Source organism: Somniosus microcephalus, chromosome 9 (genome assembly GCF_052327205.1).
Source record: "Somniosus microcephalus isolate GS21.2 chromosome 9, FLI_Smic_1.0, whole genome shotgun sequence".
NCBI classification, from domain to species: domain Eukaryota; kingdom Metazoa; phylum Chordata; class Chondrichthyes; order Squaliformes; family Somniosidae; genus Somniosus; species Somniosus microcephalus.
This window is the reverse complement of record NC_140995.1, coordinates 64,580,271-64,603,124: the sequence shown is the minus strand read 5'-3', so window position 1 is coordinate 64,603,124 and position 22,854 is coordinate 64,580,271. Positions and strand designations below refer to the sequence as shown.

The 22,854-nt window shown below is 46.0% G+C and overlaps 1 protein-coding gene across 1 annotated transcript in view; it reads right to left on the bottom strand.

The window, feature by feature from the left end:
• The window catches only part of nid1a (nidogen 1a), a 133,274-nt gene that overhangs the window by 69,730 nt on the left and 40,690 nt on the right, over positions 1-22,854 (bottom strand). The window contains exon 8 of the mRNA XM_085996690.1: positions 19,325-19,558. Within this exon, the coding sequence (XP_085852816.1) occupies positions 19,325-19,558 (234 nt within the window). The remainder of the gene's footprint in view (positions 1-19,324; positions 19,559-22,854) is intronic.

Here is a 22,854-nt window from a genome sequence, read left to right as displayed (position 1 = left end):
TTGTCCCACAGGGTATCTGCCAGCCCTGCTCCGAACTGGCAGTGCTTTGATAGCTTGCGTAGTTCCGTAAGATACTCAGCATTGCTCTCATCTTTGTGCTGAGTTCTCCTGTGGAATTTAAATCTTTCTGCTATCAACAGCGGTGCAGGGTTTAAGTGCTCCTGTAGAACAGCAACAATTTCATTAAAACTCTTCGCCTTCGGTTTGGCTGGAGTAATCAGATCCCGAAATAGGCCGTACATTCTGGCGCCCATTACGTTTAGCAATATTGATGCCTTTTTCCCCTCCGCTATTTCATCTGCCTCGAAATATACCTCGACTCTTTCCACATACGTGGGCCAGTCCTCTAATGTATTATCAAAAGCAGTGATACAGCCAGTCTTCGGCATCTTGCAAATCTAAAATGGCGCCTCCCGTGCTTTGCCTTCTTCTCAGATTTAACAAAATGGCACCTCCCGCGCTTTTCCTTCTTCCCCACTGTTGTTAGCGCTGCTTTCCACGGTTTCCTGCGCGTTAAATATGAATTCATTTTCTTTTATTATCTTCCTGTCGTGGAGCGGACCCTCTGGGACACTTCCCTCCCTCTTCGGAGGTCCGAACGCTGCCCAGCTTCGAAACACCGGCCGCGCCCTGTATGCTCCACCCTCACTCTCTCTCCTTGCTTCCCGACTCGCTGCCCGGCCCCGTTGCAGCCCAGGAAGGATCAGAGCACTACCTGCCACCGGCCCGATTAGCTGGAAAACCACGGACCGAGGAACCCAGCCTGGCTCTGGACAGTCTCTCCTGCAAGTTTTGAAATCGATGATTGACGGTCGACACCCGTTTCTCGAGTTTCAATGGCCGATTTTTTTTTTTTTTCCCTCTTTCTTCTGGCTCCGACCTTCAACACGTCGTCGGAGCTGCTGCTGAGATGCAGGTAAGTTCGTTTCTAACTCGTCGCCAGTGTTAAGTCCGTGAATGATTGAGACACGGACTAGCAGGAGAGAAACAAACAGAACTTTACTGGTGGAAGGCATAAACGAATCTAACCAACAGAGGCTCTCTAGCACCTTTTATACAGGGGTGGTCACTGCCAGTACTGCAGTCTGAGACCAGTTATTCTCTTAAAGGTACATACACAACAAGTACCTTCACCACAAGGACTGCAGAGGTTCAAAAAGGCAGCTCACCACCACCTTCTCAAGGGCAACTAGGGATGGGCAATAAATGCTGGCCTTGCCAGCGACGCCCACATCCAATGATTGAATGAAAAAAAAATCTCAGCTTCTCTAGTCTCTCCACACAAGTCGTTTCATCCCTGGTACCATTCTGCTAAGTCTACTTTGCACCCTCCCCAAGGCCTTGACATCCTTCCTAAAGTGTTGTGCCCTGAATTGGACACAATACTCCAGCTGGGGCATAACCAGTGTTTTATAAAGGTTTAGCATAACTTTTGTTTTTGTACTCTTATGGTTACAGCTGCAGATTATTACAAGATCAACAACAGCGAGAGAATCTGTGGATTCTCTAGCTATAGACTTTGTTCAGTGATCTATGCGCACAAACAGCACCCTAGACTGGGGGTATGATTAAGAAGTTTGCAGATGATACTAAAATTTGCTGTGTGGTTGATATTGAAGGAGGAAGCTGTAGACTGCAGGAAGATATCAATAAATTGGTCAGGTGGGCAGAACAGTGGCAAATGGAATTCAATCCAGAGAAGTGAGAGGTAATGCATTTGGGGAGGGCTAACAAGGAAAGGGAATACACATTAAATGGTAGGACACTGAGTAGTGTAGAGGAACAAAGGGACCTTGGATGCATGTCCACAGATCCCTGAAGGTAGCAGGCCAAGTAGATAAGGTGGTTAAGAAGGCATATGGAATGCTTGCCTTTATTAGCCATGGCATAGAATACAAGAGCAGGGGGGTTATGCTTCAACTGTATAAAACACTAGTTAGGCCTCAGCTAGGGCACTGCGTGCAGTTCTGGTCACCACATTACAGGAAAGATGTGATTGCACTAGAAAGGGTACAGAGGAGATTTACAAGGATGTTGCCGGGAGTAGAGAATCTTAGCTATGAGGAAAGACTGTGTAGGCTGGGTCTGTTTTATGGAACAGAGGAGGCTGAGGAGAGACCTTATTGAGGTGTATAAAACGATGAGGGGCACAGATAAAATGGACAGGAAGGAGTTATTTCCCTTAGCAGAGGGGTCAACAACCAGAGGGCTCAAATTTAAAGTAATTGGTGGAAGGTTTAGAGGGGATTTGAGGGGAAATTTCTTCACCCAGAGGGTTTGTGGGGGTCTGGAACTCACTGCCTGAAAGGGTGATAGAGGCAGGAACCCTAGCCACATTTAAAAAGTACTTGGATGTGCACTTGGGATGCTGTAAGCTGCAGGCCTATGGACCAAGAGCTGGGAAGTGGGATTCGGCTGGATAGCTCTTTGTTGGCCGGCGCGGGCACGACGGGCCGAAATGGCCTCCTTCCGTGCTGTAACTTTCTATGATAGCCCAAGAGGGCATTGGCAAGGTCTAGAACGAGGCTCATCACACTTGGCATGAATCCAAGCAGAGAACTTCGCTTGGGAAAAATGACCAATCATGCCTCGCATCACCTGCTCCATTAATACTTCTGCCACACACAGGTGTGCAGGAAGCTCCGATTTTGATAGCAAACCCAAAAAAACCTTTAACAACACGGGTCATAATTCAAGTTGTTACAACCTTGTCCAAGCCCAGAAACTTCAACCTTAATGTTGAGTCTCGGGTTGGACTGAGAGACAGCAACAGTGCGCAAGCTATTTACAGAAATACAAGACCAATTCAGCACTTCCTTTACTAGCTCCTTTCAGAGAGCACCAACGTTCTTCAGCTGTTCGATTTGTTGAAATGCAACCAAGCTGTTCTCCTCCCATAAAGATGTGAAAGAACCAGCAGCTGCAGAAATATCTGTGGGTTCCCCACAAATAACCGGGCTGCTTTACTACATTTTGTTTAGAACCCCGGTAATTTAGAGTAACCAATAATTCTGATCTAATTGCTCTCAACAATGTTTTATTATTATTTTTTTTTATTTAAAAAAAAAAGCTTCCTTTTCCTCAATGACTATGACCATAAAAGCCCTCTCCCCTCAGGGCAACTTTGCAGGAAAACCCATCCTGGGCCCCTTAATGACTGGAGTCCAACAACTGCCTCTAACAAGGTTTACACGCTCACCACAAAACATGCTGTGGAATCAGAAAAGGCTGCTCACAGCATGTAAAGCAAGCTTGTCTTATGCGGGAGCGAAGCTCACAGCAGTTAGTGGCACAGAAGAGAGCCAGCATTTTGCATGCATCGATTTAATGGGGAAAATAAGATAGAGCAATTCAAATTTTAGCTTCAAATGCAAATTTTGTTGCACATTCAGACTCCTTATCCTACAAAAGAAAGTTGCATTTCACAATCTCAGGACGTCCCAAAGTATTTTACAGCCAATGAAGTACTTTTGAAGTGTAGTCACTTTTGAAATGTAGGAAACGCGGCAGCCAATTTGTGCACAGCAAGCAGCAATGTGATAATGATCAGATAATCTGTCGTTAGTGATGTTGCTTGAGGGATAAATATTGTCCAGGATACCAGGGAGAATTCCTCTGCTCTTCTTCGAATAGTGCCATGGGATCTTTTACATCCACCCGAGGGGGCAGACGGGGCCTCAGTTTAACGTCGCATCCGAAAGAAGGCACCTCCGACAGTGCAGCACTCCTTCAGTACTCCACTGGTGTGTCAGCCTGGATTATGTGCCCAAGTGTCAGGAGTGGGACTTGGACCTACGACCTTCTGACTCAGAGGCGAGACTGCTATCCACTGAGCCACGGCTGACAGAGTTTGCCTCCTTCGCACTGTTGGAAGAGCCATGTTGCCAAAGTCAACATGGATTTACAAAAGGTAAATCATGCTCGACTAATCCACTGGAATTTTTTGAGGATGTAACTGGTAAAATAGATAAGGGAGAACCAGTGGATGTGGTGTATTTGGACTTTCAGAAGGCTTTCGATAAGGTCCCGCATAAGAGATTAGTGTGCAAAATTAAGGCACATGGGATTGGGGGCAAGGTATTGACTTGGATAGAAAACTGGTTGGCAGATAGAAAGCAAAGAGTTGGAATAAACGGATCGTTTTCCGAGTGGCAGGCAGTGACTAGTGGGGTACCGCAAGGATCGGTCCTAGGACCCCAGCTGTTCACAATATATAATGATCTGGACGAGGGAATTGGATGTAATATCTCCAAATTTGCAGATGACACAAATCTGGGTGGGAGGGTATGCTGTGAGGAGGGTGTCGTGAAACTCCAGTATGATTTGGACAGATTGGGTGATTGGGCAGAAACATGGCAAATGCACTATAATGTGGATAAATGTGAGGTTATCCACTTTGGTGGCAAAAACAGGAAGGCAGATTATTATTTGAATGGCAATAGATTGGGAGAAGGGAAAGTGCAAAGAGACCTGGGTGTTCTTGTGCACCAGTCGCTGAAGGTAAGCATGCAGGTGCAGCAGGCGGCAAATGCTATGTTGGCCTTCGTAGCAAGAGGGTTCGAGTACAGGAACAAGGATGTCTTGCTGCAGTTGTACAGGGCCTTGGTGAGACCGCACCTTGAGTATTGTGTGCAGTTTTGGTCGCCTTATCTGAGGAAGGATGTTCTTGCCATGGAAGGAGTGCAGCGAAGATTCACCAGGCTGATACCTGGGATGGCAGGAATGACGTATGAGGAGAGATTGTGTCGAATGAAACACAGAAGATAGGAGCAGGAGTAGGCCATTCGGCCCTTTGAGCCTGCTCCGCCATTCAATGAGATCATGGCTGATCATTCAAATTCAGTACCCTGTCCCTGCCTTCTCCCCATATCCCTTGATCCCTTTAGCCTTAAGAAATATATCCAACTCTTTCTTGAATATATTTAATGAACTGGCCTCCACTGCCCTCTGTGGCAGAGAATGCCACAGGTTCGCCACTTTCTGGGTGAAGAAATTCCTCCTCATTTCAGTCTTAAATGGCTTACCCCTTATCCTTAGACTGTGACCCCTGGTTCTGGACTCCCCGGCCATCAGAAACATCCTTCCTGCATCTAGTCTGTCCAGGCCTGACAGAATTTTATAGGTTTCGATGAGATCCCCTCTCAATCTTCTAAACTCCAGTGAGTATAAGCCCAATCGACACAATCTCTCCTCATACGTCATTCCTGCCATCCCAGGTATCAGCCTGGTGAATCTTCGCTGTACTCCCTCCATGGCAAGAACGTCCTTCCTCAGGTAAGGCGACCAAAACTGCACACAATACTCAAGGTGCGGTCTCACCTGTACAACTGCAGCAAGACATCCTTGTTCCTGTACTCGAACCCTCTTGCTACGAAGGCCAACATACCATTTGCCTTCTTAACCGCCTGCTGCACCTGCATGCTTACCTTCAGCGACTGGTGCACAAGAACACCCAGGTCTCTTTGCACTTCCCCTTCTCCCAATCTATTGCCATTCAAATAATAATTTGCCTTCCTGTTTTTGCCACCAAAGTGGATAACCTCACATTTATCCACATTATAGTGCATTTGCCATGTTTCTGCCCAATCACCCAACCTGTCCAAATCGTACTGGAGTTTCATGACATCCTCCTCACAGCATACCCTCCCACCCAGCTTTGTGTCGTCTGCAAATTTGGAGATATTACATCCAATTCCCTCGTCCAGATCATTAATATATATTGTGAACAGCTGGGGTCCTAGGACCGATCCTTGCGGTACCCCACTAGTCACTGCCTGCTACTCGGAAAACGACCCGTTTATTCCAACTCTTTGCTTTCTGTCTGCCAACCAGTTCTCTATCCAAGTCAATACCTTGCCCCCAATCCCATGTGCCTTAATTTTGCACGTTAATCTCTTATACGGGACCTTATCGAAAGCCTTCTGAAAGTCCAAATACATAGAAACATAGAAGATAGGAGCAGGAGTAGGCCATTCGGCCCTTCGAGCCTGCTCCGCCATTCAACGAGATCATGGCTGATCATCCAAACCCTAGCACCCGGTCCCTACACCGACAGCCATCCCACCCAAGCCCTATCCCCGTAACCCCACGTATTTAATCCCCCCTAACACTAAGGGCCAATTTTTATCATGGCCAATCAACCTAACCCGCACATCTTTGGACTGTGGGAGGAAACCGGAGCACCCGGAGGAAACCCACGCAAACACGGGGAGAATGTGCAAACTCCACACAGACAGTCACCCGAGGCCGGATTTGAACCCGGGTCCCTGGCGCTGTGAGGCAACAGTGCTAACCACTATGCCACAATACACATCCACTGGTTCTCCCTTATCTATTTTACCAGTTACATCCTCAAAAAATTCCAGTAGATTAGTCAAGCATGATTTACTTTTTGTAAATCCATGTTGACTTCGTCCGATCCTGTCACTGCTTTCCAAGTGCTCTGCTATTACATCTTTTAGAATGGACTCTAGCATTTTCCCTACTACCGATGTCAGGCTTACCGGTCTATAATTCCCCGCTTTTTCTCTACCACCTTTTTTGAATAGTGGGGTAACATTAGCTACCCTCCAATCCATGGGTACTGTTCCAGAGTCTAGCGAGTTCTGGAAGATGACCAGCAATGCATCTATTATTTCTAGGGCCACTTCCTTAAGTACCCTGGGATGTAGATTATCAGGCCCTGGGGATTTATCGGCCTTCAGTCCCATCAAGTTTCCTACAAATACTGATTTCTTTCAGTTCCACCCTTTCATCAGACCCTATGTTCCCTGGCATCTCTGGGAGGTTATTTGTGTCCTCCTTTGTGAATACAGAACCAAAATATGTATTTAGTTGGTCAGCCATTTCTTTGTTCCCCATTATAAATTCCCCTGATTCTGACTGCAAGGGACCTACGCTTGACTTCACCAATCTTTTTCTCTTCACATATCTATAAAAGCTTTTACAGTCAGTTTTTATGTTCCCTGAAAGCTTACTCTCATACTCTATTTTCCCCTTCTTAATTAATCCCTTTGTCCTGCTTTGTTGAATCCTAAACTGCTCCCAATCCTCAGGATTATTGCTTTTTCTGGCCAATTTATATGTCCTCTCCTTGGATCTTATGCTATCCCTAATTTCCCTTGTTAGCCACGGTAGAGTCACCTTTTTTGTTTTATTTTTATGCCAAACTGGGATGAACAAATTCTGTAGCTCATCCATTCGGTCTTTGAATGTTTGCCATTGCCTATCCACCGTCAACCCTTTGAGTGACATTCCCCAATCAATCCTACCCAACTCGCTCCTCAGACCATCGTAGTTTCCTTTATTTAAATTGAGGATCCTAGTCTCTGAGTCAACTACTTCATTCTCCATCTTAATGAAGAATTCGATCATATTATGATCGCTCCGACCCAAGGGGCCTCATACAAGATTGCTAATTAATCCTTTCTCGTTACATAATACCCAGTCTAAGATGGCCTGATTGGGCTTATACTCACTGGAGTTTAGAAGATTGAGAGGGGATCTCATCGAAACGTATAAAATTCTGTCAGGCCTGGACAGACTAGATACAGGAAGGATGTTCCCGATGGCCGGGGAGTCCAGAACCAGGGGTCATAGTCTAAGGATAAGGGGTAAGCCATTTAGGACTGAGAGGAGGAGGAATTTCTTCACCCAGAGAGTGATGAACCTGTGGAATTCTCTGCCACAGAGGGCGGTGGAGGCCAGTTCATTAAATATATTCAAGAAGGAGTTGGATATATTTCTTAAGGCTAAAGGGATCAAGGGATATGGGGAGAAGGCAGGGACAGGGTACTGAATTTGGATGATCAGCCATGATCTCATTGGGCCTGAAATTAGGATCGGGTGCTTGCCGCGCGTGCAAGCCCCCGATCTGCACTTACCCTGCGCGCTGACTTCTGAAGCCCGAGCCTGCTTGCATTTCCTGTCACTGGCCCGGTTCCGATGTCGGCGCGATGTGCTTACCTGATCCAGCGGCGTAGTTAGTGCGATGTGCCGGCTGGGATCAGGTGAGCACTCTGCAGCCAATCAGGGGAGGGGAAACTCATTCATGAGTTTGATAGTAAAGACTGTCAAACTCATGAAAAGTACGGGCGCCCAAAAGACTAGTTTAACTTTAATTAAAATTTTCAAAAACATCCCAATAATTAAATAAACTATAAATAACTTTAAAAAACTAATTAAAACAATTAATAAAATTTTTGAAATTTTTTTTTTTTTTTTTAACACGAATTCGGGTCTAAAAATAAACTTACCTTACTGTAAAGTCCTTAAAAACAATGAAGCTGTGGAAAAAATGTAATAATTTTAAATATTAGACCACTTACCTTCGAGAATCCACTGCTTACGCCTCCTTTTTTCATTTCCAAAAAGTTCAGTCCCTTGCACACGCGCAAACCTGTCTAAACAAAGGAAGTTCAACGCGTGCGCGCAGAGTACTGCGCGCACGCGTTTGACCTCTTAACCCCTTAGTTCGATGGAGAGGAAATGCCGGTTTCCCGTGCATGCTGGAATCTGGCACTTCCAACGGGCCCACGCGTGAGTACACCGTCCGTACTCACGCGTTGGGACCGGAATTACTGGCCCATTTCACTGCCAAAAAAAAAAATCTATAAACTCTGTCTGTAGTACCCAGAACTACTGCAGCACAAACATCAACTGAGATGGAACTACCCCAAAACAGAGTTCACAGTTCTACCGATAGGAATTTACGACACTTTGAATATTCATTACTTGCATTATCTTCTACCACTGAATAATTGAAGCTCTGGCTGGAAGCCAAGTGGGTTAATGTTATGGTTAAAACAGAGCATTTTTGAAATAGTTTTGAGTTGCCCATTGTTCTCGAACAAGAAGACAATGAGGATCAGATCAGTGGGAGGAATACATTAAATCTACATGTTAACTATAAAACCTCCGAGTCACAATGCTGAGCCCCCTTTTTAAAAAAACACACCCAGGAAACTCTCAGCTGCTACGCCATTGGCTCTCACTCTGACATATGCAGGTAAGGCTCACCAAGCACGAAGAAACTTGGGGGGGGGGGGGGGGGGAAGTGTTTTAAAGGTGCGCAAACAGCAGGAACAATTTCTACCCGAACTTCCTGTGCAGTTTTGAAGTGTCGTCACTATAGTAAAATAGGAAATAGGAGAAGCATCCGGGAAGGCACCGAACACCTCGAGTCTCTTCGCTGGGAGCAAGCGGAAGCCAAGCACAGGCAGCACAAGGAGCGCATGTCAACCCAAGCAATCCACCCAACCGTCCCTTCAACCACCGTCTGTCCCACCTGTGATGGAGACTGTAGGTCCCACATTGGACTCAGTCACCTGCGAACTCATTTTTAATGCGGAAGCAAGTCATCCTCGGTTCCGAGGGACTGCCTAAGAAAATAGGAAATGTGGCAGTTCATTTGCGCACAGGAAGCTCCCACAAATGAAGAACATTTTAAATGTATTTTTAGACTATGCTGTGTACAAATTGGCTGCCGCATTTCCCTACACTACAACAGTGACTATACTTCAAATGTACGTCATTGGCTGTAAAGCGTTTTGGTACGTCTGGTGGTCATGGAAGGTGCTGTATAAATGCAAGTCTTTCGTTTTAAACAAAAACTGTGCTAAATATAAAAGCACCTTCCATCAGGGCATCACAACCAGGCTGTAGCCGGCCCTCACTCCCATGTCTGCACATTCATTCCAGCAGAGGTTGTTACAAGCCAATCCAGCAACCTTTATAAAATGGAGATCTTAAATTGAATACTAACTAGTTATAACCTAGAACAGTTAAAGTTTGTGCTTCGAGATGAGGAACCTTCTGTAAAAGAGCAGCTCTGGAAACCTCTGCACCCTCTGGGACAACAGAATCGAGCTCAAACTAGGTGCTTGAAATGAATTCATACTAGGAACTGACATGGTTGGGCAAAGTACTTTTTTTTAAGCAAGACAAATGTCCAATTAGACTGCAATATCCAGCACTAATACAGTCTGCATTCACACAAATGAACCAGTATGAGCCTAGAGAGTGCAAGCCATTCATTGGTGTTTTACTAGGAATGTAAACTGCTCATGAGTTCCAGAATTAATTGGTTGTGTCAGTTTGGGGTCACGGAGAGGTTGGCTGCAGATAAACAGAAATGTTCCATTCTCAAGAGTCAGTTATCTAAATATCTACAACAAACTTCCCGGCTGATAAAAAAAAGTCAATTGTAAGACTACATATCCACATAAATGCACGGAGACCACATTTGTACCAAACTCATTATTCCATTGAATGGTAGAACAAAGATTAATGCCAACAGTCCAGCATGTGCGTTCTTGATGTACTACATAGAATTACATAGCATTTACAGCACAGAAACAGGCCATTCGGCCCAACAGGTCTATGCCAGTGCTCATGCTCCACACGAGCCTCCTCCCACCCCTCTTCATCTCATCAACATATCCTTCTATTCCTTTCTCCTTCATGTGTTTCTCTAGCTTCCCCTTAAATGCATCAATGCTATTCGCCTCAACCACTCCCTGTGGAAGTGAGTTCCGCATTCTAACCACTCTCTGGGTAAAGATCTCCTGAGTTCCCTATTGGATTGATTAGTGACAATCTTATATTTACAGTCCTTAATTTTGGACTCGCCCAGTGGAAACATCTTCTCTACGTCTACCCCTACCCTATCAAACCCCTTCATAATCTTAAAGACCTCTGTCAGGTCACCCCTCAGCTTTCTCTTTTCTAGAGAAAGAGCCCCAGCCTGTTCAGTCTTTCCTGATAGTTGTAACCTCTCAGTTCTGGTATCATCCTTGTACTTTCAGTGCTTCTATGTCCTTTTTATAATATAGAGGCCAGAACTATTCACAGTGCTCCAAGTGTGCCAGGAAGAGCTAATCCGAGACAGGTACTTCTCCAGAAACAGGGAGGGGATAATCTGAGACAGGTACTTCTCCAGAAACAGGGAGGGGATAATCAGAGACAGGTACTTCTCCAGAAACAGGGAGGGGATAATCCGAGACAGGTACTTCTCCAGAAACAGGGAGGGGATAATCCGAGACAGGAACTTCTCCAGAAACAGGGAGGGGATAATTCGAGACAGGTACTTCTCCAGAAACAGGGAGGGGATAATTCGAGACAGGTACTTCTCCAGAAACAGGGAGGGGATAATTCGAGACAGGTACTTCTCCAGAAACAGGGAGGGGATAATCTGAGACAGGTACTTCTCCAGAAACAGGGAGGGGATAATCTGAGACAGGTACCTCTCCAGAGACAGGGAGGGAGAAACGAGAAATGGGAACAGAAATAGAAAAGGTTCTGTGAGTTTCCATGTTGACTAATTCTGTGAGCATAGGTCAATTATAACCTGTTGTTCAGGGCTGCAAAGCCATTGCCAGAATACAACATCTTTCCAACTTCAAAGTACCAACTTGCTGGAAATCCATGAGAGCAGATGAAAGGGGCCCAGGGAAACCCTCCTGACCCAGATTTATACATTCACTCCCACCAATTTCCCTTTTGGTGTTTTGGGATTTAAGATTTCTCTAAGATTGCACTGGGCCGTGGAAATACAGTTGCCAGTTAGTGTTTAAGAGACTGCACATTAAGCTGGAATGTAATTAAAGATGCTTACCCTGGACGGGTGCGTTCAAAAGCAGGCGATGATTAAATATCTGGGCTTCTGCACAGGTCTCTGGAACCCCCTCCCTTTGGTCTCACACACATCATTTTAGGGATGGCACAGTGCGTCAATCCTCGACAGTTAAAGTTACTGATCATAATTGTACCGCTGAGACCCTTATCCATGCCGTTATCACCTCCAGACTCAACTATTCTCATGCTCTCACCAGCCTCCCACCTAGCCCCCTCCGTAAGCTTCAGCTCATTCAAAACTCTGCTGCCTTTATTCTAACTCACAGCAAGTCCCATTCACCCATCCCCCCGTGCTTGCTGACCTACATTGGCTCCTGCAAACAAAAGTTCTGACAAAAGGTCATCAACCTGAACTCGGTTTCTCTCTCCACAGATGTTGCCTGACCTGCTGAGTATTCCCAGCATTTTCTGTTTTTGTTACATTGGCTCCTGGTCTGGTAATGCCTTGATTTTAAAATTCTCATCCTCGTTTTCAAATCCCTCCATGGCCTCGCCCCTCCCTAGCTCTGTAACCTCTTCCAACCCTACAACCCTTCGAGAACTCTGTTCCTCCAATTCTGGTCTCTTGTGCATCCCCGATTTCCTTCGCTTCATCATTGGTGGCTGTGCCTTCAGCTGCCTGGGCCCTAAGCTCTGGAATTCCCTCCCTAAAACTCTCCTCCTTTAAGACACTCCTTAAAACCTACCTCTTTGACCAAGCTTTTGGTCACCTGTCCTAATACCTCCTGTGATACGCTTTGGGACATTTTACAATGTTAAAGGTGCTATATACATGCTAGTTGTTGTTGTTGTGACAGGAAACTGCCAAGTGGAGGGAGGCTAGTTAATCTTACAAGAAGGGAAGTGTGACCCAAGATGCTCTCACACCTCAACAGCTGCACTGGCAATAGCCACACATTCTCTTGGCTGGTTAGGGTGCGAGGACAATGAGAAAATGCCTCAAATAGAAAGTGTCATAAGAAAATGAATGAAAGGATAAGCTAGGTAAGTACATAAGGGACTAGGTCATTCTATTTAGTATAAAAGTCGTACAGAGCAGCTTCTTGACATTTATGGAATGGAATAACTGAGCCAATGCCCTTGTACTCTCTGTTACCATTAACAGCTGATCAGTCACCAGGCTGCTATTTGTACAATACAAGAAAATACTTCAACATAAAATTATGCTTTTTTTTTTGTGGAGGTCATCAAAAACATTGGGCTGGATTTTGATACTGGAGGCGTGACTACAACTTTTGGGGTTGTAGTCCCGCCTCCATCGAGTTGTGGCCAACCCTCTCGATTTTCACTTGATTGACCTTGTTGAGCCCGCCCAGCGGGCTTAGCAGGCCAATTAAGGGCCACCCAGCAACAGGTGACGTCACAGATTGACATTTCATCTGTCAAGAGCTTTTGACAGATGAAATATCAGCCTTTCACAGCTCTTTGAAGCGGTCAAACACTGACAATCTGTACACTAAGTTAATTCCTTCCTTTCAGGCTGATTTAGAGATCTCTCCAGAACAGAAAGCTGAATACTGCAACTTTTGACAGCTCGCGGCCATTCTGCTTTCTGTGTCGGTGAGATGAGGGACTCCCGAGACCTGAAGGAAGGAAGGCAGTAAAGGTAATTAAACTTCTTTAAAACACTTTACACACACCAAACACACTTACCTCTGCACTCATGCACCCATCACTCACCTGAACACCGGACATCTCGAACCCGCCAAGCCCTTCAGCCCGACGGTCCACCTCGCTAACTTGACGTCGTTTGGAGCCGTCGGGAATCCCACACTTCAGGAATAAAAATAGGGTTTAGGCTAAAAACTGCTTGTTAACTACCTGTTAACAGGCAGTTAATTGGCTCTAATCCCCTTCCCGCCTCGGGGAGGTGGCTCCCAGCACAGGTCGGGTATCCGCCTTTGAAACTGGCATGGAGGCAGGTTGGGGCGGGATGGGTTCGTGCCCCCCGATGTCACGATATTAACCCTCCACACGCCCCCAATCCCGCCTCCACGGCCCAATGAAAATCCTGCCCATTGGCTCAAACGGCAAAGGAATTTTTTGGGATTATATAAAATTAGAAAATAAAATAGTCCTCAGGCTCCTGTTACAGTTGACAAAGACATCAGGTGATGTCGTTAGTGAGCCACGCAAACCAGGGAACACCAGATTCAATCTCTGGTCTGTGTGGCTCTCAACTGGGGCTTCACAGAATCACAGAAACCCCACAGTGCAGATAGAGGCCATTTCGGCCCATCGAGCCTGCACCAACACATATCCCACCCTATCCCCGTAACCCCACGTATTTAATCCCCCGAACACTAAGGGTCAATTTATCATAGCCAATCAAACTAACCCGCACATCAGTGGAAGGTCTCCAGGGCATCTCTGGGACCCTAAACTTTAGGGGGGGGGGGGGGGGGGGGGGGTGGCGGCAGGGAAAGAAAGAGCAAAGACAGCCAAGGTTGCAATTCACGATTGCCATCCAATGTCTACTGGAAATGAACAAGATTGGATGTGATGCCATTCATAAGTCAATAGTTAAACACTCATGACCTGGACTCGGCTATTGGGAGCAGGAGCGAGTGTGGACCAACCTGTGAGGGAACAGGCGAAGGAGGAGCGAGGAAATAAAGCCCGAGGCTCGAGGCCCAGACCGAGCTATTGGGAGCAGCAGCAAGAGCGGACCTCAACAGGCAACATTCGAAAGTGACGTCGGCACAAGGGAAGGAGATGATTTGGTAAGTAGGACCTGGTGAGTATTTCTACAGTCCAGTCATTAAAGTACAAGTAAGGTCTCTAGTTTAGAGTAAGTAGCATTTAAAGTGAAGTAAGGTCCCTAGTGTATTTAATATTCTTTATCTTAAAGGAAGTAAATTAAGGGTAGGACATGGCAGGGCTGCTCGGCAGCGTGGAGTGCTCCTCCTCTGCTATGTGGGAAGTCAGGGACACTTTTGGTGTCCAGGGCAAACACGTGTGCAGGAAGTGTCTTCAGCTGCAGCTACTCAAAATCCACGTTTCGGAGCTGGAGCTACGGCTGGAGTCACTGTGGAGCACCCACAAAGCTGAGATCTTCATGGATAGCACGTTTAACGAGGTGGTCACACCACAGGTAAAGAGTGCACAGGCAGACAGGAAATGGGTGACCGCCAGACAGAGTAAAAGAACTAGGAAGGTAGTGCAGGAGTCCCCTGGGTCCATCTCCCTCTCTAACAGATTTTCCATTTTGGATACTGCTGGGGGAGATGGTTTCTCAGGGGAATGCAGCAAGAGCCAAGTCCGTGGCACTACTAGTGGCTCAGCTGCACAGGAGGGGAGGAAAAAGAGTGGGAGAGCAATAGTGATAGGGGATTCTATCGTAAGGGGAACAGATAAATGCTTCTGTGGCCGCAGACATGACTCCAGGATGGTATGTTGCCTCCCTGGTGCCAGGGTCAAGGATGTCACTGAGCGGCTGCAGGACATTCTGAAGGGGGAGGGTGGACAGCCAGAGGTCGCGGTCCATATCGGTACCAATGACATAGGTAGAAAGAGGGACGAGGTCCTGCAAGCAGAATATAGGGAGCTGGGAAATAAATGAAAAAGCAGGACCTCAAAGGCAGTAATCTCAGGATTACTCCCAGTGTCACATGCTAGCGAGAGCAGAAATAGGATAATAGACCAGATGACTGCGTGGCTGGAGAGGTGGTGTAGGAGGGAGGGATTTAAATTCCTGAGGCATTGGGACCAATTCTGGGGAAGGTGGGACCTGTACAAGCTGGACGGGTTACACCTCGGCAGAACCGGGACCAACATCCTCGCAGGGGGGTTTGCTAGTGCTGTTCGGATGGATTTAAACTAGTTTGTCAGGGGGCTGGGAACCTAAGTGTGGGCCCAGAATGGAGAGAAACAAAGCTGGAAGTGCAAGTTAGAAAAGTAGTCAGCAAAACTAGTAGGGAGCAGAAACAAAGGCCAACAGTAAAGAGGGTCAAAGTGCAGAAAAATATTAAACAGGCAAAGTTGAAGGCACTTTATCTAAATGCACGTAGCATTTGCAACAAGGTGGATGAATTAATGGCACAAATAGTAGTAAATGGGTATGATGTAATTGCCATTACAGAGACATGGTTGCAGGGTAACCAAAGCGAAGAACTGAATGTTCCAGGGTACTCAACATTTAGGAAGGACAGACAAAAAGGAAAAGGAGGTGGCGTAGCGCTGTTAATAAGAGAGGAGATCAGTACGGTAGAGATAAAAGATCTTGGCTTGGCAGATCGTGATGTAGAACTGGAATCAGTTTGGGTGGAGCTAAGAAACAGCAAAGGGTGGAAAACATTGGTTGGATTGTGTATAGACCACCAAACAGTAATGGTAATGTAGGGCACAGTATCAATCAAGAGATTAGAAGTGCATGTAACAAGGGCAATACGGTAATCATGGGGGACTTTAATCTACATATTGACTGGGCAAATCAAATTACCACTAATGGTGTGGAGGACAAATTCTTGAAATGCATGTGAGATGGTTTCCTGGATCAGTATGTGGCGGAACCAACCAGGGAACAGGTTATTCTGGATCTGGTACTGTGTAATGAGAAAGGGCTAATCAATAATCTTGTGTAAAGGGGCCTTTAGGGGCAAGTGACCATAATATAATTGAATTTTACATTAAGTTTGAGAGTGATGTAGTCCAATCTGAAACTAAGGTCTTCAATCTAAACAGAGAAAACTACAAGGGTATGAGGGACAAGTTGGCCATGGTAGATTGGGAGACTACACTAAAAGGTATGAAGGTGGACATACAATGGCTAACATTCAAGGAAATACAGGAAACTCTTGATTTACCAGCACCTAAATAACCAGAAATCTCTGTTAACCAGCAAAATTCAGGAGTAGGTTCAGGTAAGTTTTACTTCATATTAGTGGCCGTTCCTGGATCTGTGGCTGTGTAATCGGGGTTCCTGCACTTGGGACGCTTGGTCTGTGGCTGGGGTTCCTGCACCTGTTGCTAAGCAACAGGGAAGCCTGGATTTGTTGCGGTGTACGGAGCTCTCGTATTTTTTTTAACTATACCTCTCTGTAATCTGGACTTTTTGATAAACTGGCACCACGCCGGTCCCGGATAAAAAAAAAGTTTCCTGTAATGCATAATTTGCAACAACCATATTCCTCTAGGGCATAAAAACCCAAAATGGAAAAAAAAAGTGATCCAACCATGGCTAACAAAAGAAATTAAAGCTAGTATTAAGTCAAAGGAGGAAGCTTATAAAGTTGCCAGAAAAAGCAGTCAGCCTGACGATTTAGAAATCAGCAAAGGGGGACCAAGAAATTGATAAAGGGAAAATGGAATATGAGCACAAACTAGCGAAAAATATAAAAACGGATTGTAAAAGCTTCTATAAGTATGTGAAAAGGAAAAGACTGGCAAAGGTAAATGTAGGTCCTTTACAGTCAGAGACAGGAGAATTTATAATGGGGAATGAGGAAATGGCAGAGAAATTAAATAAATACTTTGTTTCTGTCTTTGTGGAGGAAGACACAAAAAACCTCTCAGAAATACGAGAAAACCAAGGGTGTGACGAGAATGAGGAACTTAAAGAAATTATTAGTAAAAAAAAGTACTAGCAAAATTAATGGGACTAAAAGTCAATAAATCCCAAGGACCGGATGACCTACATCCTAGGGTTTTGAAAGAGGTGGCCATTGGAATAGTGGATGCATTGGTTGTCATCTTCCAAAATTCTATAGATTCTGGAATGGTCCCTGCAGATTGGAGGATAGCAAATGTAACCCTGCTATTTAAGAAAGGAGGGAGAGAGAAAACAGGGAACTACAAACCGGTTAGCCTCACATCAGTAGTTGGGAAAATGCTGGAATCTATTGTAAAGGATGCAATAACTTGGCATTTAGAAACTAATAGTAAGATTGGGCAGAGTCAACATGGATTTATGAAAGGGAAATCCTGTTTGACAAACCTATTGGAGTTCTTTGAGGATGTAACTAGTGGAGTAGACAAAGGGGAACTGGTAGATGTGGTGTATCTGGATTTTCAGAAGGCCTTCGATAAGGTCCCACACAAGAGGTTGGTGAACAAAATTAGGGCACATGGAATTGGGGGTAATATACTAACATGGATTGAGAATTGGTTAACAGACAGAAAACAAAGAGTAGGGATAAGCGGATCTTTTTCAGGATGGCAGGCTGTAACTAGTGGGGTACCGCAAGGATCGGTGCTTGGGCCCCAGCTATTCACAATCTAGATCAATGATTTGGATGAGGGGACTAAATGTAACATTTCCAAATTTGCTGATGATACAAAGCTAGGTGGCAGTGTCAGTTGTGAAGAGGCTTCAAGGGGCTCTCGACAGGCTCAGTGAGTGGGCGAGAACATGGCAGATGGATTACAATATGGATAAATGTGAAGTTATCCACTTTGGTAGAAAAAACAGAAAGGCAGAGTATTTCCTAAATGGTGAAAGATTGGGGAATGCAGATGCTCAAAGGGACCTGGGTGTCCTTATACATGAGTCACTGAAAGTGAATGTGCAGGTGCAGCAAGCCATTTGGAAGGCAAATGGTATGCTGGCCTTCATTACAAGAGGATTTGAGTACAGGAGTAAAGAAGTCTTACTCCAATTATATAGGGCCTTGGTGAGACCACACCTGGAGTACTGTGTACAATTTTGGTCTCCTTACCTAAGGAAGGATATACTTGCCATAGAGGGAGTGCAACAAAGGTTCACGAGATTGATGGCGGGACTATCGTATGAGAAGAGAATTCAGAAGAATGAGAGGGGATCTCATGGAAGCATACAAAATTATTACAGGGCTTGATAGGATGGATGCTGGGAGAATGTTTCCCTTGGCTGGGGAGTCTAGAACCAGGGGCCACAGCCTCGGGATAAAGGGTAGGCCTTCAGGACTGAGATGAGAAGAAATTTCTTCGCAGAGGGTGGTGAATCTTTGGAATTCTCTACCCCAGAGGGCCGAGGAGGCTGAGTCATTGGGTATATTCAAAACAGAAGTTGATTGATTTCTGACTAGCAAGGGCATCAAGCGATATGGCCAGTGAATGGAGTTGAGGCAGAAGATCAGCCATGATCTCATTGAATGGCGGAGCAGGCTCAAAGGGCCGAATGGCCTACTCCTGCTCCTATTTCTTATGTTTTTATGTTTATGTTCTTAAGAGAGTGATTGGTGTCTGTGGAACTGTACCCAAAGGAGTCATTGCCTTCAGGAGTGGGGGAGTCAGGACTAGCAGACTTCTTTCAATGGTCCGAATGGCTTGTTTCTGTGCTGTACATTCTATGTAATTCTATGAAATAGCCTAGTGTGCATGCCAACAGAGCCTGGTGACTTATCCACTTTGCGTCCCGTTAATTGTTTGATATGCTGGTATGGGTCGAATGGCCTGTTTCTGTGCTGTAAATTCTATGTAATTCTAAGTACCAGGATGAAGAACTATTTCTAAAATGTAAAAAAAATGCGGGGCTCTTGATGACTATTAGAGCAGATAATCAAGATCACAAGACGTTTATAAACCACCTGTTAAGTGAACTCCTCAACTCCACGGTCATAAGCGCATAAAACAATCTTGCCTCACTCGACCCCCTCGAAGGCAAATGTTCCATCATGACCCTAATAACTGGCTAACAGCCATTGGTCATCGTGCATCTCTTAGGTAACTCCTTTCTAAAATGGACTTGTCTTGTTAAAGGCTGCACAGATACCTTGGACTGGTCCAATCTTGTTGCTCATTGCATATCGGAGTATCTGTTCGTTTTTATCATACAGGACGAACGTGCGATCCACGGACAGCTGCTGAGTGGCGGGTACCAGTTGTGTGTTGTCATCATGGATACAGCCCTGGAAGCTTAGGGTCTGTTTCAACTGGAAGGAATAGCTCTGTGAAGTTCCACTGGGAAATTCTACCTTGTACTGTATGTTTGAAGAGGACATGATTGCTGAAGGAAGAAAAAAATAGAACCCAGTCATTCTCAGCACTCGGGATCTTTGCTAGAAATTAACTACATTATTAAGCAAATATAAAAAAGACCTTGGATTTATATCGCGCCTTTCACGACTGCGGGATGACCCAAAGCGCTTTAGTGCCAATGGAGTGCTTTTTTAAAAAAGTGTTGTTTTTGTAGGAAATGCGACTAGCAATCTGCGCACAGCAAGATTCCACAAACAGCAATGAGATAGACGACCAAATAATCAGTTTTGGTTAGGGGATAAATATTGGCTAGGACACCGGGATGAACTCCCCTGCTCTCCTTCGATTAGTGCAGTGGGATATTTTATGTCCACCCGAGAGGGCAGACAGGACCTTGGTTTAACGTCTCAGCTGAAAGACGGCACCTCTGACTCAGTACTGTACTGGGAATGTCAGCCTGGATTTTGTGCTCAGATCTCTGGAGTCGGACTTGAACTCAGAGGCGAGAGTGCGATCAACTGAGCCACGGCTGACAGTAACAATAGCTGCAGGGAGAGGGGACTGGTGGACCTATCTGTAAGTTTCTATGTGCAGAATTCTCTCATAGCAGGCTGTTTCTTTTTTCCTCAACCAACATCACTATCAGGAGAAAGAACCCTGGATAACTTTTTCCCCTTCTCACTCCCTAGTTCAAACATGATGGAATACGCTCCACTTGCCTGGATGGGTCCAGCTACAATAACACTCAAGAAGCTCGACACCATCCAGGACAAAACAGTCTACTTGATCGGGAGCCGATCCACCAACTTAAACACTCACTCCCTCCACCATCGGCGCTGCAGTGTGTACCATCTACAAGATGCACTGCAGCAACTCACCAAGGCTTCTGCAACAGCACCTCCCAAACCTGCGACCTCTTCCACCTAGAAGGACAAGGTCAGCAGGTGCATGGGAACACCATCACCTGCAAGTTCCCCACCAAGTCACACACCATTCCAACTTGGATGTATATCGGCTGTTCCTTCATCGTCGCTGGGTCAAAATCCTGGAACTCCCTCCCGAACAGCACCGTGGGAGTACCTTCACCACACGGACTGCAGCAGTTCAAGGCGGCGGCTCACCACCACCTTCGCAAGGGCAACTAGTGATGGGCAGTAAATGTTAGCCTTGCCAGTGACGCCTACATCCTGAGAATAAATTTATTTATTTTTTAAGTGTAGCACCCCATCTGTCGTCTCAGCCGAGATCAGCTAGAGAGTGAGTGTGAACCTGGGTCTGCATGGCTCAGTTACCCAGTGACTTAACTAGCTGAGTCAACAAGGAAACATACCCAATGTTAATGTTACAGTGTGGCGGTACCACTGGTTGTCACTTACATTGAGACACATAATTCCCTTTAACTTACCTTACTGTATGTTTAACTTACCTTTTGGGGCCGTTGCCCTTTTAACTTACCTGTTGGGGCCATTGCCCCTTTAAGACGCGCCCTAGCGCGCGGACGTCACGTCACGTCACGTACGACGTGATGTGCGTGCGCCGGCACAACCCGGCCTGGCGTCTTCGGCCTCAACGGCCAGCCAACAGGAGCGACGCGATCTTCCGCTCCTGCAGCAAGCACCGGCACAGCCCGGCCTCGGCGGCCAGCGACGCAACGACGCGCATCACGTGACGCCCTAAGCGCGGGAAACGTGATGACGCCACAACACAAACGCGATGACGTCATCACGCTCCCCACAGGACTGCGAACTCAGTCCTCGTGGAGTCCCCGCTGGGACAAGACCTACACCACGGTGCTCCTACAGTCAGCCATCTTACCTGATGTAATTAGCCTGTTGCTGTAAATAAACAACTTATTTATAGTTCGTCGAAGTCAAACTCTCTTATTTAGTGGCGATCTACACGAACCGCTACATTGGTGACCCTACGACGTGAGTACGGGAGCTCATCAATTCCTACGCTACAATTGGTGAACCCGTATCCGTAAACGATTTTCACGGTAGCAACGCGCAGCCTGACCCTCGTCTTCCCTCAAGACGACCAACGCACAACCGACGAACAACCACGGAACAGCAACTGCCTAACATCGATTCCACCAAAAGCGACCCCGTCTTTGCGTACGTGTTCGCAATGGAAGCGCAGCTTGGAGGTGAGCCCGTTTTTCACGAACGATTTCAGAGGTAGAGCACGACCAATGGCAACCGTCGTCCACCAGCACTACAATTGGTGGGTTTGTGAACGTCTTTCACAAACGAAGCACGCTATGGAAGCATCAGCCGTTCTGCTGTCGCTACCGCAATCCAGGGAGACACGGTCTCCCTCGTGCTTTATGAATGTAAGAAATCACAACACCAGGTTATAGTCCAACAGCTTTATTTGAAATCACAAGCTTTCGGAGCGCTGCTCCTTCTTCAGGTGAAGTGGAGAAATGCATAAAGACACAGCTTATATAGTCAGAGAATCATGTCAGATGTTTACAGGTAACCTTTCCAACTGCCATTTATCACACCTCGGCAGAGAGATAATCACAGCAGTCAAAGGTGTGAATGGTGTCCAAACAGGTCAGTCAGGAAAACATTACATCAAAGAACAATGAGGTGGGGTCACAAATTGCAGATGCTGGGGTCTGTATGAAAAACAAAAAAAGACAAAAAACATTTTTTTTGGCTGGAAATCACAGCAGGTCTGGCCGCATCTGTGTAGAGAGAACAAGCCAATGTCGACTCGAGTCTGGATGACCCTGCATCAGGTGGGGTTACATGTAGCGTGACATGAACCCAAGATCTCGGTTAAGGCCGTCCTCATGGGTGCGGAACTTGGCTATCAGTTTCTGCTCGACGATTTTGCGTTGTCGTGTGTCTCGAAGGCCACCTTGGAGGCCTTCGAGACACACGACAACGCAAAATCGTCGAGCAGAAACTGATAGCCAAGTTCCGCACCCATGAGGACCGCCTTAACCGAGATCTTGGGTTCATGTCACGCTACATGTAACCCCACCTGATGCAGGGTCATCCAGACTCGAGTCGACATTGGCTTGTTCTCTCTACACAGATGCGGCCGGACCTGCTGTGATTTCCAGCCAAAAAAAATGTTTTTTGTCTGTTTTTTTGTTTTTCATACAGACCCCAGCATCTGCAATATTTGACCCCTTGTGACCCCACCTCATTGTTCTTTGATGTAATGTTTCCCTGACTGACCTGTTTGGACACCATTCACACCTTTGACTGCTGTGATTATCTCTCTGCCGAGGTGTGATAAATGGCAGTTGGAAAGGTTACCTGTAAACATCTGACATGATTCTCTGACTATATAAGCTGTGTCTTTATG